This window comes from Trichomycterus rosablanca, chromosome 25 (assembly GCF_030014385.1).
Source record: "Trichomycterus rosablanca isolate fTriRos1 chromosome 25, fTriRos1.hap1, whole genome shotgun sequence".
In the NCBI taxonomy this organism is placed as follows: Eukaryota; Metazoa; Chordata; class Actinopteri; order Siluriformes; family Trichomycteridae; genus Trichomycterus; species Trichomycterus rosablanca.
In genome coordinates, this window is record NC_086012.1 from 3,895,580 (window position 1) to 3,913,649 (window position 18,070).

The following is an 18,070-nucleotide window of genomic DNA, read 5'->3' on the forward strand; positions in this document are numbered from 1 at the left end:
ACATTGCATTCAGTGTGAACGGGTCACACGCAATCCTGCCATCGCCACACAGGGAGGAAAGAAAAACAAAGAAAAGGAAAGAAAAGAAAATTTAGAACCAAAAGAGGAAGAAGTGCTCATCTTAACACAAGATCAACTGAAAAAAATAAATATTACTATAAAAAATCACTGTAGTTCAAGATAAAAATGAAATGAACATGCCCTTGTGTCTTTATTACATACCATAACAACGGACCATACAGCCAACAGTAGCCTGTATTCACAGCAGCATATTTCCTGTCATTTACAACCGAATCAGAAAAAGTTGGGACAGTATGGAAAATGCAAATAAAATAAAAATGCAGTGATTCTTACATTTGCTTTGACTTTTACTTGATTGCAGACAGTTTAACCCAAGATATTTCATGTTTTATCTGCTCAACTTCATTTCATTTGTTAATAAACATCCATTCCTGCATTTCAGGCCTGCAACACATTCCAATAAAAGTTGGGACGGGGGCAATTTAGGGTTAGTATTGAGGTGAAAAAACTAAATAATGATGTGATTCCAAACAGGTGATTGTAATCATGGTTTGGTACAAAAGCAGCATCCAGAAAATGCTGCCATCACAGAAGTGTAAATGACCTTTGCCAAGGGCACTAACACAGCCCCTGACCCTGGCTTTTGGACTTGTTGCTGATAACAGTCTGAAGGATCCTTTTCGTCTCATTGGTCCAGAGCACACGGCGTCCCATTTTTCTAAAAAAGACCTGGAATGCAGATTTAGGATAGTCTAGGATAGTAAATCCTACATGCTGTACAGACCTCATTTGTGTATGTATATACAGTATTTAAACATTTAGCTTTTATCATTTTTCTCTGAGTCAGTGTTTTTGTTTTCTCACTCTTTGGCTTTGAATGGTTGGCCACCCCTGTTTTCGCTGCAATAAAAGCAACATTAAGCTCTGCCCCATTAAAAACAATGAGTTATCGTATCCCTGAGCATTAACCGAAGCTCACAGCCTCTAAAACCTGATATAGTGTTTGGTGAAAACCCATTCCGGTTGGTTTGAGACTATAAACCAGCATCCCGGGCCATAAAAGCCGTGTTGAATTGACAATCATGCATCCGCAAAACAAAGTTTCCCTGCCAGGTCTGCTGCTGTGTATTTCTACTGTTGTACTTACTGTATATATGTATGTGTGTATATATATATATATATATATATATATATATACATGAACCTCACTATATAAATATAAACATACTATATACATGAACCTTACTATATACATATATACATAGTATATATGTGAACCTCACTGTGTATGTATATATATATATATATATATATATATATATATATATATATATATATATATATATATATATATATATATATATATATATGAACTTCACTATATTTATATATCCATATATACACTCTTTATATATCAACCGTACTATATTTATATATGTATATATCCATACTATATATATACAGTGTATATATATATATATATACACACACCTCACTATATATACCTCACTATATATGTGCGATGTAATTCTGGGGAAGCCGGACCCACTGCAATCCTGATCAGGATAAAGCAGCAGTAAAACATTTACATCATTTAGCAAACGCTTATATAGCAACTTACAATTATGACTGAATATAGTTTGAGCAATTGGGGGTTAAGGGCCTTGCTCAGGGGCCCAATGAACATGAACCTGCAACTAATTACAAGTAACAGATGAACTATGTGGGTTTACAGTTACTGACAGTACTGATAGTAGCATCGGTTCATCTGTTCATTTTTAACCCTCCTTTATAAAATGCCGTTGGAATAGAGAGGTGTCCACATACTTTTGGCTACACGTTGTTTCTCAGAATTGACACCGGCTCCGCATTAAATATGAAAGACTCATATTTAGGTTTGTAGGAATTCAGACTATTTATGCAGCGTAACGCTTCGTTTCACTTTATAAAAAATTCATTTTTATTACGCTTCTGTATTCATGAAATTCCTCCGATGTGGAAATATTTATTTTTTATTTTCGCTCACGCTGTCTGCCGGCGGGAAGCTTCACCTCGGCTCACGAACAGCGGGACCGAGAATCTTCTCGGAAACATCCTGCTGGCGGAGGCACGTGTGCACGTGTTTTATACACTGTACTGTAGGAATGAAATGAATTATGGATCTGATAGACAAAACTACAAACCACATGAATTATCGAGCATTTCTGCCAGCAGAATATACACACGTGAGCACAAGGATCTGGACGCCTGGGTACATGCTATCCCAAAACTATGAGCATTTATATTGAGTAACATATTGTCCAATACTTAGAACAGGTGTCCACTTATTTTTGGCCAGGTTTCGAACCCACAACCTTTTTTTAAGATTTCTTCCCAACCTTAGTAAGAGACCACTGTTCTATGCAACACTGTTTACTGGGTGTGGTTAAAACAGCTTTGTGTACACGGGCACTGATTTGTTATTGGCTAACATTTAAATATAAGAATAATCCAGGCACACACACACACACACACGTGTACAGTTGGAAAAAGGGGTCAGAGCGCAGGGTCAGCCATTGTCTGGCGCCCCTTGGAGCCAAGAGGTTAGTAGCAAAGCAGAGCCAAGATTCGAACCTACAACCTTAGTAAAAGACCACTGTTCCATGCACCACTGGCGGTCAAACTAGCTTTGTTTACACAGGCACTTATTTATGGCCATAATCAGGTGCATTTACAGGTGAGTGAAATGTGATTGGTTAAGGTACTGAACCAGCAATCCAAAGGTCCCTGGTTCACGCCTGACCACTGCCAGGTTGCCACTGTTGGGCCCTTGATCAAGGCGCCTTAATTCTTTGGAAGAAGGGGTCAGAGCAGAAGTGCAGCCATTGTCTGTCCAACAGCAACTGCATGGAACAACCAGGATTCAAACACACAACCTCCTAGTTGGCAACCCAAAGCGTTACCCAATAGACTACCACTATCCCGACATCTGGTGACAGTTTTCCTTAGGATTTCTTCCCAACCTTAGCAGGAGACCACTGTTCCATGCACCACTCATAACTGGGAGTGGTCGACCTAGCCTTGTTTACACGGGCACAGAGAAGTCACAAGCTGTACTCAGGCATTATCAGTAAGGTGGAATTAGAAGGCCAAGCCAAAGAACTTAACATACTGACTGCAACTTAGCATCTACTGTATTTCTATATACAAACTAAATGCTTTATTTTTTTAAACATACCCAGTTCCCTCTGTCTGATCCAGGCCTCTACACTTCTAATAAAACGTGGTGAGTCAAGACTAAAAAAAACCTTGAATCATTCTTCTTGATTATCTCACTTCTGGCTCGGTGCGCCACTGCACAGTATTCGGAGCCCCTGATCTCTTTAAGGTTCTGGATGAATCAATATCAGTCTGCAGAGACATCGGCATCGACCACTTCTGGATTTGTGAAAGGGATAGATCAGACGGAGGTGCAGTAAACAATCAGTCCGGGTCAGACACACACGTCTTACTGAGCATTAAGAGAAACAGATGTCAGATGTCTACCCTCGGACTCTGATATATATTACACAGGGGGGCGTCTTTGTTTTCTTATTACGAATCCAATTCAACCTACTGACTTTCGTACTTCTCAATAAAAAGCGAAGGGTGTGTATTTGTCATGGTGGGTTCCAATAGAAAACACTGGGCGCAGGGTAAGAATACGCTGGACCCTTTTAGAGGCTTTGTTTCTAACAAGATTAAAGTCTGGATAATCTGTCAAGTAATTTTGGCTGAAGTCGTGGGTGTAAAAAATGACTCAATAGAGAGGAATAAACTCAGTTTGAACTGTATAAGCCAGTCTATGTCTTCTGCCAGTCTCCCAAATCGCACTCTATCTAATTAGAGCACTTTAAATGGTATAGTTCCACACCATGAAGCACATAGGATGTAATTTGGGTACCAACCAGTGGTAGCTTAAGTAAAAATCAGCAGAAAACATGCTAGTAGGCACCCAGGTGGGGCAGCGTTGGGATTCTGAACTCCCCGACTTCTAATCATTCTGCCACCAGTCGGCTGGGCGCCCACTAGCAGGCACAATTGGCAGTGCATGCAGCAGACAAAATTGCTCAATAAGTCTGCTGGGTGGGAAGGGAAAAGGCTGGACTAATAAGAGGTTTGCACACACATCCGAGGAAGCGTGTGTGGGTGAATATACTGTCCCCAGAGGCGGAAGACTAACTGGCTATGTTAAAAATTGGGAGAAAAAGGAAGAAAATCAATACAAATAAATAAAATAGTAAAAAAGAAAAGAAAACATGCCAGTTAAAGTAAAAATAAAAATAAATACTCTTTTAGTAAAATCTGTAGATCGTGGTATAGCATTAATAAAATAGAAGAGAATAAAACGGTAAGCCTATTTGTTGGAACGTGATTGGGGCTATGCTAAATTGGGAGAAAAAGAGATCCATAAATAAAATAAAAAAACACTATAACACAATAAACGGTTTGCATAAGTACACTACTAAAGATCGTTAACATTAATTAAGCACCATCCAGTAACAGAATCTACTGCACACAATCCTGAAAAGAGAATTTAGCACACTGACGTGTGCCGCCAGCTTTTAAGCGGGTGCACCAGCTGGGCGGGAGCACAACGGAGATAAATGTGACTCTTCAGATATCTGATATTACCTCTACTTGGCTGGTTATCTGTTCGCCTGAAGTGCTTTGAGGCTAATTTATTTGTCTCACTTGGCAAGATTTAATGTAATTAAATATCTTGCAATCACCAGCAAACCGTGTAATCCGACACCCTGTGGATCTAGACTATATCCTAAGGTTCTAACTTGTAGTCTGTGGTAGACTCGATGCACCTGACACCAATGATTACAACATCACTTAGCTGGGATGGGATGGTATTGTTCCATGTGAGTAGAAACAGGGAATTAAAAACTCACTGATGAGCAAAATGCTGACAAGCTTGGAACGTTCGAGTCTCCTGTGAGAATAAAAGTCTGGAGAAACTTGTGAGAAACTCTTGCCTGGAGGACGGTGGGGATGAAGTCTTGTTAAATAAGCCAACTTGTGCTTTTTTTATGCATTTTCTTCCCTTTTTCGTGCATCCAATTGCCCGATTGCTTCATGCTTTCTCTCCACCAATGCAGATCCCTGCTCCGATTGAGGAGAACGAAGCTAACCCACGCCCCCTCCGACACGTGGGCAGCAGCCGTATGCATCTTATCACCTACACTTTGACGAGTGCAGTGCAGCTCAGCGTTGTGTACGGAGAGACACACCCTGAGAGCACTCTTTTCTCATCTCTGTGCAGGCGCCATCAATCAGCCAGCAGAGGTTGTAATTGCACCAGAAATGGGAGAGAGACCCATGAACAACAGGCCAATCGTTGTTCATGTGGCCGCTCAGCCTTAGACGGCAGGCAGAGCTGAGATTCGAAGTATTCGAGATCACAGCTCTGGTTCTAGTGTGTGTTTTTACCGCTGCACCACCTGAGCGGCACCAACTTGTGCTTTTTAAAGGTGGCACCAGGTTGCTTCCCAATGGGCAAACCACACTAAAGCAGTGGTTCCCAACCATGAGGCCTCATTAACCCTAAAGGGGGGTCCCGTTACCTTTAATTTACTTAAGAGGAGTAAAAAAGAATCACTCATGATGGGACGGGAACATCAAAAGACTGATGAAGTTGACCCAGGTGAGGAAGCTCCTACCACCAGTTTACCAGAAATGAACCCACTACATCAACCACAACCAATCAGACAATAATCAGACAGATATTTATCTTAATGGATTCATGGTTTCATGAAATTTCCCATGAGTAAGAACGCAATACTCTGGGTCGCGACCCACAAGGAAAAATAATAATAATTAAATAAACGCCCCCTTGTGGAGGCTTTATGTTACATGTTTACGTTGTATAGACAGTGTAAGATGTATTGTATTGCCTGGACCATGTAAAAAATCATGGACAAAATGTGGGTCGCTTGAAAAACCCTGCCCTAGGATGTACTGGAACCCAGTCCGGAGAGCTTTCCTACGCCCAGTCGCATGTTCGGAAAAGAATTTAATGTTTAATTTAATTTATTTTGAGCTCTACATGCAGCTGGAACAGATGACCAGCACTTTATTCATTAATCAACCATGTCATCAGCAGCTAATTATAGACTGAACTCGACATCTTCACCCATCACATACAAACACTGAGGACGTCCTACCAGTGGGAGGTGCTGGACCATCTCTTCAACCTGAGGGCCGGTGGAGAGGGCGTCTTCCTGTAGCTCAAAACAGTTTGTTTGCTGTTTCAGATCTTCTTGGCAGCTATGTGTCCGCTGATTTCTGAAACATTAAGAGATTAAGAGCACTAAATACATTGGGGAAAGGTCTTGGGGTTTTTATAAAGACGTTCTAGCATCGTTGTGGTCATCTAACCAAACAGAAAACTCAGCAGACGCTTTTATCCAAAGTACTGTGACAGTATGTTGTCTAAGCAAATAAGGGTTCAGGGCCTTGCTCAAGGGCCCAACAGTGGCAGGCAACCTGGCAGTTGTGGGGCTTGAACCAGTTTTTATACCAACCAGACCAACTGTGACTAACTGTGAATAAGACCGGACAAGGGTGGCCCAGTGGCTTGGTGGGTAGCACTGTCACCTCACAGCAAGAAGGTCCTGGGTTCGATTCCCAGGTGATAAATCATGTGTAATGAGTTTGTTTGTTTGTTTATTAGGATTTTAACGTCATGTTTTACACTTTGGTTACATTCATGACAGGAACGGTAATTACTCATTACACAAGATTCATCAGTTCACACAAGGTTATATCGAACACAGTCATGGACAATTTAGTGTCTCCAATTCACCTCACTTGCATTTTTTTGGACTGTGAGAGGAAACCGGAGCACCTGGAGGAAACCCACGTGGACACGGGGAGAACATGCAAACTCCACACAGAAAGGACTCTGGGACCTTCTTGCTGTGAGGCGACAGTGCTACCCACTTAGCCACCGTACCGCCCCATGTGTAATGAGTAACTACCTGTTCTGTCATGAATGTAACCAAAGTGTAAAACATGACGTTAAAATCCTAATAAATAATAATAATTGGTCTGATACAGGCCAACAACTGATGTGTGGATCCAAACTCTGTGTGGCTGGAACTGTGTGTAACTCACTCTGGCACAGGGTTTCCTCCATCATTTCTTGGCTTCTCATTCTGTAAGGTCTTGATCTCATCCTGACAAAGAAAAGAACAGAGAGTCAGAAGGTACAGTCAGTAATTTTCAACAAGATGTTCAAATAAACTTCACCAGTTCACCACGTTCCCACTTCTGCACCTCACACACGAGTCAAAGTTCAGAAGAAGAAAGTGAGTGGAAGCGAGCAGGGAGCCAATTCGAAAAAAGAGGGTCGCACAAAGGTCAGAACGTAATTTCCAGCTCTTATTGCGTTTCAAAAATGAATACGCCGGCTCGGAACAACACGATTAGCTGGATTCTATGGCGGCCTGAGCTAATTAAAAAAAAGAGTGAGATCCGAAAGTAATTGGGTAATTCTTTACGCCCGATCACGACCCTCATCTTTCTCTGTTTTTTCTGCTTCGCGTGAGGGTGAGAAACCCCTCCGCCCCGGATCCAACCCCTCGGGTTTAATCATTTATTAAGGCTGGTATCATTAGGATAGGTAATTTAATTACATAGACCATCAGGCTAAAGCAACCCTGCTGCTACTAAGCTTAACATAATCACTAACCAACTGTGGTCAGGCGTTAATGTGCTGATTTTGGAGCAGAAGCGTGAAAATTATTTTCACAACAAGCACAATTTAATGCAAAGTTTAATGATTGTACAGATGATTGAGCAGTCAGTCATGTTCCGGAATCTTCTGGAGTCTGGATTCTTCTTAGATCTGGATTTGGTCTGTGAAATGCACTGTGACATCTAGCAGTTATTGGACTAGTGTGTGTGTGTGTGTGTGTGTGTGTGTGTGTCATAAATCAGTAGAGATGACTTTCGACCAAGTTCACCTTGCCTCACCAAACACCTTATACACTGTAACTCACACAGGCTTTGTTAACCTCCCCGTACGTACACACACATACACACAATCTCACTTATGGCCTGGTGCACAAGGTGTCCCTAAAGTCTGGACACATAGGCAAAATGCATATTTTCAATAACATTTTATTTAATTGGAATCTTAATCAATAATCTTTAGTGTTTTTTTCATTATTTGTGATGCAATAGGTATGTGTGTGTTATATAGTTATAGTTGGTGATATTTCCTATGTGTCCAGACTTTAAAGACACCCTTTAGTGTCTGTAGTGTCTTTCCAAATACTTTTACTAGTATTAATACTATTTATCAAACTGAGGCAAATTAGGTATCCTGGTGCAGCCCTATGATTACTAGTCCAGTATAGTAGTCTCAGGTACACCTTAAAAGCTATACACATAATGTCTGATGAGGTGCAGAGACTGCTTAAAATGGCAGTTCAGAAAGAACTCCACTTTCCAAATAACTGCCCCACTGGCCCACCTCCCCACCACTAAATTCCCATGTTAAAGTGCATGTCTCAAAAGAGTTACATACATCTGGATTATTCACACACTGGAGTTGGACCAAGGACAATAAAATATAGGTTTACATAATTTATCAGGGCTGAGGACAGAAAATCTATAGTCATTTTTGGGTTTTGCAGTGGCAAGCAGCTGCTACTGATGCTAATGGGTGAATTTATGTGCGTTTTAAAGGATGCAGGGTGGAGGGATATTTAAACCCAAAGACCTGCATAAACCAACAGGAAATTATACACAAGAATGTGGACAGGTGACCATAAATTGTTGCACATTTAATTTCAAAACTGCGGACATTAAAACAAAATGGGCTCCTTTGTTGCAGCTATAACAGCCCCAAATCTTTTTGGGATTTTGTGGGAATTTGTGTCCATCCATTGTACCCAAATTCACAAGCGCACTCATGAGTTTAGGTGCTAATGTTGGGCGTGAAGTCCTGGCTCACAAATTACATCTTAAAATGGTAAAATGCTGTAAGTGCGGCCTCTACTGATGGGTCAAGGTGCCTGCACAGGGGGCGGCTGATCACGGATGTCAGTGCGTGGCTATCCGCACACAATTCTGCGCAAAAATGTGAGTCTCAACGCGTACGGTAGATTATGTTAGCCCTCTGTATTTCTCCACAGCTCATGCCAACGCTGGTATTACCCACTGACAGCGGGTCTGGCTGTGGGACTGGTTAGACTGAGCTGGTCAGAAGAGAAGCAATCAGGAGCAAACACCCGCTACGGATAGTCATCAAAGGCCTGACTGTATGTCAAGCCGACCCCCCACAGCTGCTGCTCTCAGCCTGGCACATGGATATGTATGTATGTATGTATGTATGTATGTGCGCACCAGAAAATTGGCATGGGCGAGAGGGTTCTGTGTCTGTTTCCCGGGAGACGGCAGCTGTGCGGTGTTGCAATAAGAAAGGTGATGCGTTCTTGTTTCGGTGCACAAGGGGGTAGACAAAATGAACAAAACCTGTAAAACTATACTATAAAAAAATCGTCCGGTGCTCGGGCGGCACAGAGGTCTAATGTGCTAGCACACCGCTGCTGGAATCTCACCAAGGGGCGTGATTGGTTGGTTCTGTAGGGAGAGGAAAGGTCGACTCAGCTCTGTCTGATTGTCTCGGACAAACCTTGGCCAAAAAAGGGAAAAATGTTACACCTATTTGAGGTAAAATCTTCAAAATCCTGGAATATGTTCCCAGTCGGCCACTGCCTGGATGTAGGTGCACTGAAAGGTCAAGCCACTGGAGCCAAGCATGGACGTTGGTCTTTATGTTGGTCATTTGTCAGGTGGAAAAGAAAACCAATTGGAAAGACCAATAATGGAGATTGACTTTGTCCTGGACTTCATCAGGGTGCACCAGGTTTTGTAAAACCGCCTGTTAAATTGCCAATTGGACACTTATGGTATGGTTGCGGTTATACCATACACCATGGCCTGGGGTGGGCCACCAATCTAGGGCAAAGATTAGAATTTCTGCCACCTAGGACCAGCTAGGAACACTCAACCAGCTAAATACTTCCAAGCTACCTGTAACTTATTGGCATCGTTCTTCTAAATCCTGTCCTACTGAACAGATTCTGTAAATAGAACCAAGTGATTTTAGGACGGCACCTTTTACCTTTATTGTCCCTGTCATTTTTTGTCAAGCTGATGTACTAGCTGTGTGGTAATATGGTCCGTCCAGATTTTTTAACCCTGCCTGAGAGAATTACTTTCATACTCATATAAATTATATTACATTTCCCGTTTTGAATAACTTGATAATGGTTTTAACATTTCAGACAAACTGTGTGAACCCGCCTGCCATTGGAGATAAGAAAGGGGCACTGTTTACACAATCTTGCCCATCTGCCATACCATTTTTGCTTAGCAGAGAGGGCATGGAGACACACGATTAGATTGATGTGTATTTAAATCATGGTTTCTTCACTAGGCAGTGCTGGCTCCTGCGTTGGCAACCTGCCTTCTTTCTGATACCATAATGCCACATGTGATCCAGCAGGTCCCGGTGCTCTATTTTTCCTGGGATCGCAGCCAGTCTCTCGGCACTTTTGGCACTAGACGGACGAGGCAACTCGCTCATCCAGGGCGGTTTTGTCATGACGGCCAAATGTGCCACAAGACTGAACGGGTTCCAAAGGAAAGATGAAGGGTGCGTTGGCCTGGTTAAAGAAAATTTTACAACTGGACAGGATATTAGCATGCAGGGTCACAAAAATTTTCTCTTAAACTTTGACGGGACCCTATTTGTGAAAGAAATGGATGGATGGATGGATGGATGGATGGATGGATGGATGGATGGATGGATGGATGGATGGATGGATAGATAGATAGATAGATAGATACTTTATTGATCCCGAAGGAAATTAAAGCAAAATAAAGCATAATTACAGCTTTTAGGCAAAAACTAACAGGTGGCACAGGAATAAAAAGAAGAAACGTAATACAGAACTAAATCTAATTCCCAGTGTGAGTCTGATGAAGGATCTGTGATGGCTGTTTATTATCCGAAGGCCCTGGGAAACCTCTCAGAATGCACATCATCATGGACTCTCAAGTTTCTTATGTCGATCTGGCTGCCTCTGCCCAACGGCTAAAACTGGGTTGTGTTTGGATCTTCAAGCAGGACGATGATCCAAAATAAAGTAGCTCAATAAGCTCAGGATTAAGCTTTCACCTTTGTTGAAAAACTGTAGCTCAGGAGGACGAGACGATTTTGAAGTCTGAGCAGATTCCTCGCTTTGTATTCTCCAGTCTGATCAGAGAGTTCTGTGGGGCTTTTGGATGACAGAGAGTGCACAGTGTACTCCATGTGGGAGGAAACACATGCAGACACGGGGAGAACATGCAAACCCCACACAGAAAGGACCCAGATCGCTCCACCTGGGGATCGTCCCCGGGACCTTCTTGCTGTGAGGCGACAGTGCTACCCACCGAGCCACCGTGAAGGTTAAATTCATTTGCTTATTTCATGTTCAGTGTTGGATTGAGCTAAGAACCCACACAGACATGTTATAGACCTGTTATATCACCTATTCACCCGGGTTGCCAAGAATTCTAAATGCGACTGTGTTTCTTTCCAAAACCCACTGACAAAATTGGCTCCCTGTCATCTTTATCCTCATCAGAAGCGAGTGGAGGGATCAGAAGCTTAGCGCCAAACCCTTCATCAAGAGAAACTCAACGCTACCACCATGCAGCGTGACTTATTCTCCTTCTAAAATGTTTGAAAGAGGACAAGAGCAAAGGAGGTTCTTCTGAGGGACTCTGAGACTGACTTTGAGATGAAAGGAGGCAGAGGGGAGCTTTCGGGAGCTGCACCTCAATGTGCGGCCGCTAAAAGACATAAAAGAAGAGTTTTTCTTCCCAGCACCATAACAGTAACAATAATGGAGGGTAAAGAACAGGTACGACACACCTCGGAATCCACTGATCACTGATACTGATCCACTGATACCAACCGACCGATTGGTGACCAGTTGGTGTGCCGATACCACAATACTGAACTACTCAGGGAAAAGGTACCAATCTGATTAGACGTTAAACACCAATGGAGGTAATGGAGGACATGAACATGGAGCATGTTTCTGTGTATGAGGTTTTCAGCAACAGTCACAGTAGCAACAAAACAGAGGATGATGGGAAAACATGAACCCCAGCATGAACCCCAGACTTTACATTTACATTTACATTTACATTTTCAGCATTTAGCAGACGCTCTTATCCAGAGCGACTTACAGAAGTGCTTCAATAGTGAACATTTCATTTCTCATTTCTTAACGTTACCGCTTATCCAATTAAAGTCGTTGTGGGGGTGCTGGAGCCTATCCCAGCTTTTCAATGGGCGCAAGGCACACAGTAACACCCTGGACGGGGCACCAGTCCATCGCAGGGCAGACACACACATACACACTCCCATTCACCTGTAGGGCAATTCAGTGTCTACAATTAACCTGACTGCATGTTTTTGGACTGTGGGAGGAAACCGGAGCTCCCGGAGGAAACCCACGCAGACACGGGGAGAACATGCAAACTCCGCAGAGAAAGGACCCAGACCGGTCCTGAATAAATTAATGAAATAAAATAATTAATGTCGATATTTATTTATTTATGAATAAAGTTTTAAAGGAACTTTTTCAGAAATATGACTTGTTTATTAGTGCTGTGCATTATATATTAATTAGTGTAATTAGTTATTGTAATTGATGTTTTATTGACACTATGCAATAGATGAAAACAAAATAGCACGGCAGGAGTGAGCGATCGCCTCAGGATTTTACTACAGTAAGCATTTCAAGTGAAGCCAAGAGCAGAACTGGACGAGCACGAGGAGGGAAAATCATTACATCAGATCAATGTCCTGCTGATATTTACAGTTTTAATAAGCGGCAGTAAGTACAGAAGAGAAAAAAAACAGACTCAGCACAGGAAGCCTGGGTCAGCAAAGACCGATTCTTAATTTCTCAAAGTGATGCTGATGTGAAGTGCTGTACATACGTGGGTCATTTTACATTCCAAGTCCGACTTTAGTGAACGGATTTGTGAGAAAACGTGTCTGTGAAATTTGTGCCTGTTCAAATTAAAGAGCGTTTGTAAGGTCGGGCAGTGATGTTCCTCCTCAACAGTCTTCGATGAACGTCAAACTACTTCTTTATGGACCTTCCTTTGGATCCAGTCATGCTGGAACAGGAAATAGCCTTCCCCAAACTGTTGCCATTGAATTTTCCACACCTGTTAGCAATCATCATGGCTAAAACATCAGAACCTAATTATTTGGAGTGTCCACAATATGACCATTCCTGCATAAATACGACAAATTGTGCCTGTAAAGCGCCCGACCAGGCCACAGGCACAGCGTCTATTCCAAGTCGTATCGAGGTAGTGTGAGGAAACATTGAAGAGCGTTTGTAAGGTCGGGCAGCGATGTTGGACAAGAAGTCGACATTCCAATACATCCCAGAGTTTAACAGAGTTGAGGTCAGGAAACTGTACAGGCTTCTAGAGTTCCTCCTCAACAACGTTTAATGAACGTCAAACTGTCGTCATGGACCTTGCTTTTGGATCCAGTCATTCTAGAACAAGAAAGAGCCTTCCCCAAACTGTTGCCATTGGATTTTCTATACCTGTTACATTTACATTTTCATTATTTAGCAGACGCATTTATCCAAAGCGACTTACAGTACTGTGACAGTATACTGTCTAAGCAATTGAGGGTTAAGAGCCTTGCTCAAGGGCCCAACAGTGGCAACCTGCCAGTGGTGGGGCTTGAACCAGTGACCTTTCGATTACTAGTCAAATACCTTAACCACTAGGCTACAACTGCCCCAAAGCTTTTATCCACAGCAACTTACAATAATGACTAAACATAGTTTGAGCAATAAACGGGTAAGGGACTCAACAGTGGCAATTTGGTTGAGGTGGGGCTTGAACTGGCAACCATCTGATTACTAGGCCAGTATATTAACCACTGAGCTACCACTGCCCCTGGCTTCATGTCAGCAATCATTATGGCTCAAACATCTGAACTTTATTATTAGGAGTGTCTATAAGAGGGGCTGTTGCACCAACACCCCATACGGCCATTCCTTCCTTGATACGACAAATTTTGCCTGTAAAGCGCCCAACCACGCCACTGGCACAGCAGTCTATTCCACTGACCAGCTCCCAGACCCAGGTTTGACTTAATAGTGGTTGCAAGTGCATTAGACTGCTGCACCACTTTTTTTGAGCACTTTAAAGAAAAGTTCACCTTCTCAGATACAGCACTAGATAAAAACCATAAATGCACCCAGTCTCATCCCAAAAGCTGTACGGGGTCACCATCTTCAGCTACAGTTCTTCCCATGCCTCGCCCTCTCTCTCCTTCAGCGGCATAAATCCATACCCCAACCTCCAAGCCGCTTCCAGAACAGGAGTAAATAATTAAGAAAGCCTGGACCACCGCTCTTAAATCTTTCACTACTGGCTTTGCTATTAGCACAGCTTTCTGAACCACCCGCTCTCTTCAGGGTCCCGGAAGATCGATGGCAGTCTGCAGAGAGATCAACATCGAGCGGCTCAGGAGCTGAAGTACGCACTCGGGGCTGGGTTCAGTGAGCTTTTGTGACTTTTGCAGGCACAGTTAGGTCCTCTAAATCTGGCGTGTGATATATATGAGGGTCTGATCACTCCAGGGGTCTGTCCGAAAACTTAGTGAGCTGCCTTGCTGCCTACTGGGCATTCTAATCAGCCTAAAAGAGTCCAATTGTGGGCCCGATCACTCCAGGGGTCTGTCCGAAAACCTAGTGAGCTGCCTTGCTGCCTACTGGGCATTCTAATCAGACATTGAAATTTTAAGGCAGATTATTTAGATGCACTACATAGCAGGGTAATGTCCTAAAACCAGGAGACCAAACTAGGACAAAAATAGAGTAAAACAAAGAGACGCAGAACAGAAAGACAAGCCTGAACAAATGAAGTGACACTTGAAAAAAATGAGACGAGCAAAGCAGAGAACAGATAGCGTAGCAGGTCATGAAGATCATGGTCAGCCTGAGCTTGAGTATCTTTCTCTCTGATTAGAAACAGAAACCAGTTTCTCGTCACCCTGTCCAATATTTTTATCTGACACGGTTCTCAACATTTTTTTATGTGAAGCACCTCATAGACCTGGCTTGTATCTCACCCACTCACATTTTCTATACTGTCTCGGTTATCTTACAGACATACGAAGCTTGATAGGCTTTCTCTGCTTGAAACGAGTGTTAGAAGATTTATTGGCGTACACTATATGCTCAGAAGTATGTGGACACCAGACCTGTTCTCATTCCTGCTGTACCCCTTTTATATCCACTTTCTCCATTGCAGGCTGCACATTTGTGTATTTCATTTGTGGCTGCTTGGTTTCTGTTATTTTGGCCTACTTCTTTATTTTCCCACTATTATTTTAGCTGTTTTTAGTCACAGTGTTGTCCTACATTGTTTAAGTATCTTGCAAATTTGGTCCACTTTCAGATCTCAGCAGGTGCCGGGCTACACCTGGCGCTTCAGTGGCGGGACACGATCCACCCCGTCCAAAATACCATGGATTCATGTGACCAAACTATTGAAATAGGAAGCTTGTGGTCAGGTGTCTAGAAGAATTCCTGGTCTAGCAGATTCTTCTGTTCAAACGATTGGAAAAAAGCATTCATCAGACCCTGTGGTGGAAAGGAAAGGACTTTAAGATAAACGCTGAAGACATTCGTAAACGAGTGGTAAACGAGTGCTGAACAAACTCCAAACGCTTCATTGAGTGCAAATCAGATAAACTTAGATCTTATCTGATAACACTCGTGCTCGGCTGGCTATCGTTTATCCTTAAGTGCTCAGAGAACAGGACGTTTATTTTACTTTGCAAGTCGCTTGGTTGCATTAAATGGAAACAGTACTTAAAGACTTCATTACTGTCTGATACGCTGGTGTGAAAAATAAGTCCTTCTGATTCCTGATACAATGGAATATTTGATATTGAATGATTTTAAATCATTGAATTATCTTTTGTTCAACCCTAAGCCTTCATCAAAGTTCGCCTCTCTAACCATCCTTCTCACAGAACAAGCGGGCAAAATACACTGACCAGGCATAACATTATGACAGGTGAAGTGAATAACACTGATTATCTCTTCATCACGGCACCTGTTAGTGGGTGGGATATATTAGGCAGCAAGTGAACATTTTATCCTCAAAGTTGATGTCAGAAGCAGGAAAAATGGGCAAGTGATGGCTAGACGACCGGGTCAGAGCATCTCCAAAACTGCAGCTCTTCAGGGGTGTTCCCAGTCTGCAGTGGTCAGTATCAAAAGTGGTCCAAGGAAGAAACAGTGGTAAACCGGCGGCCAAGGCTCACTAATGCACGTGGGGATCGAAGGCTGGTCCATGTGGTTTGATCCAGCAGACGAGCTACTACTGTAGCTCAAACTGCTGAAGAAGTTAATGCTGGTTCTGATAGAAAGGTGTCAGAATACACAGAGCATCACAGTTGCAGGGCTGCTTTGGCAGCAGAAGGGGGACCAACACAATATTAGGAAGGTGGTCATAATATTATGCCTGACTGGTGTACACACAATCAGCCCCTGAATGCTGAAGACGCCTGAATATCTTTATTTTATTTTGTCATTGTGATTGATTGTGATACTGACGTTCAGGATGATTGATGGCTCAACACTAGCTCGACGATTAAATCTAGGTTACTGGTTTATTGAGTACCAGTAGGGTCATAACTAGGCGTATATGACTATTGTTTCTCAAATTAATGGTTTGTTTAATTATCTAAAATCATCCGGTGTGACTAATTATATGGAAAACAGCACAGGCAATCAGACGGGTGTATTATTTGTCCACAGTAAACCCTGTTAGGGATGAATGGAGCCGGCTGAAGGCTTTATCCTTTGTACTAAGGGTTAGTTTTTCTCTGCTTTCTGTGTGACCGGTGAAGTATATCACATCTAATGAGTTCCCTGGAGGGCTGGAGTGATTGCATTCCCTTTGTCTTTAAGCCCAACAGATAAGAGGAAAAAGAGACAGCGATTTAGACCCTGTCTATAGAATTACAGATCTTCTTTAAAGCTTAGCTTTTCTGTTGCTTTTTAGCCTTTTTTCTTACTAAATATGGAGCTTTTGGAGACGTTTGAACATTTAATTTTTCTCTTTGTTGGGTGAATCAGTAAAATATGAAAATCTAAGGTCATTTCATCCACGTCAACTTTCTCATGCACACTCCTGTCACTTAAAATGTGTCTGGACAAAACGGCAAATGACCAGGGTTTATTTGTCTACTGCTTTATCCAGGTCAGGGTTGCAGAGGGACCAGTAACACACCCCAGTAACAAACAGGACGTCAATTCATCACAGGGCCTCGGCCACCTTCCTTCAAGACATAGCCAACCACGTGTGTATGTAGATGCCTGACCGGCCGATAGCACTGCTGGGGCTCGAGCCCGAGCCCTGGGCTTCTTTATTTTTGAACATATAGTTTACAAACTCACCCTCCCTCCAAAAAAAATGGACACAGCCAACCATGTGTGTATGTAGACACCCGATATAAATATATATTTATATATATATATACTGTATATATATATATACAGCCTGCCTGTAGGGTTGTTCGAGGGACTAACTTTTTAAAGAATGATGTTCTGTTACTCTCTGTACAGTTCCAGAAACTTCTTTATAATAAGCAAGCATGCACAAACCTCACATTTATCTCCCGCCTGTATGGATTATCGACCCCACGCTAGATCAGTGCCATTATTAATGCGTAAACAGCGGCCTTACTGTATTAAGCGGTAGAGGTTGGTGATTGATTCTACCCAGATGTATATGTGGGTGTGGCTGTGAGAGAGAAACAAGATCTCCCGTGTTTGTTCTCCATGCTAATGACCCGCATCAGTCTAACCTTGAGCCGGACGAGAAACGGAACCAGACCACGAGCAGCGGAGGAGTCGGTCCGACCCTATTAACTATAAATAAACTAATAAACTCCAAA

General features: G+C 42.6%; 1 protein-coding gene across 1 annotated transcript in view; it reads right to left on the reverse strand.

Moving 5' to 3' along the window:
* Window positions 1–18,070, reverse strand: part of schip1 (schwannomin interacting protein 1) — a 169,726-nt gene that overhangs the window by 142,863 nt on the left and 8,793 nt on the right. Inside the window, exon 6 of the mRNA XM_062987497.1 lies at window positions 7,165–7,226. Coding sequence (XP_062843567.1) covers window positions 7,165–7,226 — 62 coding nt within the window. The remainder of the gene's footprint in view (window positions 1–7,164; window positions 7,227–18,070) is intronic.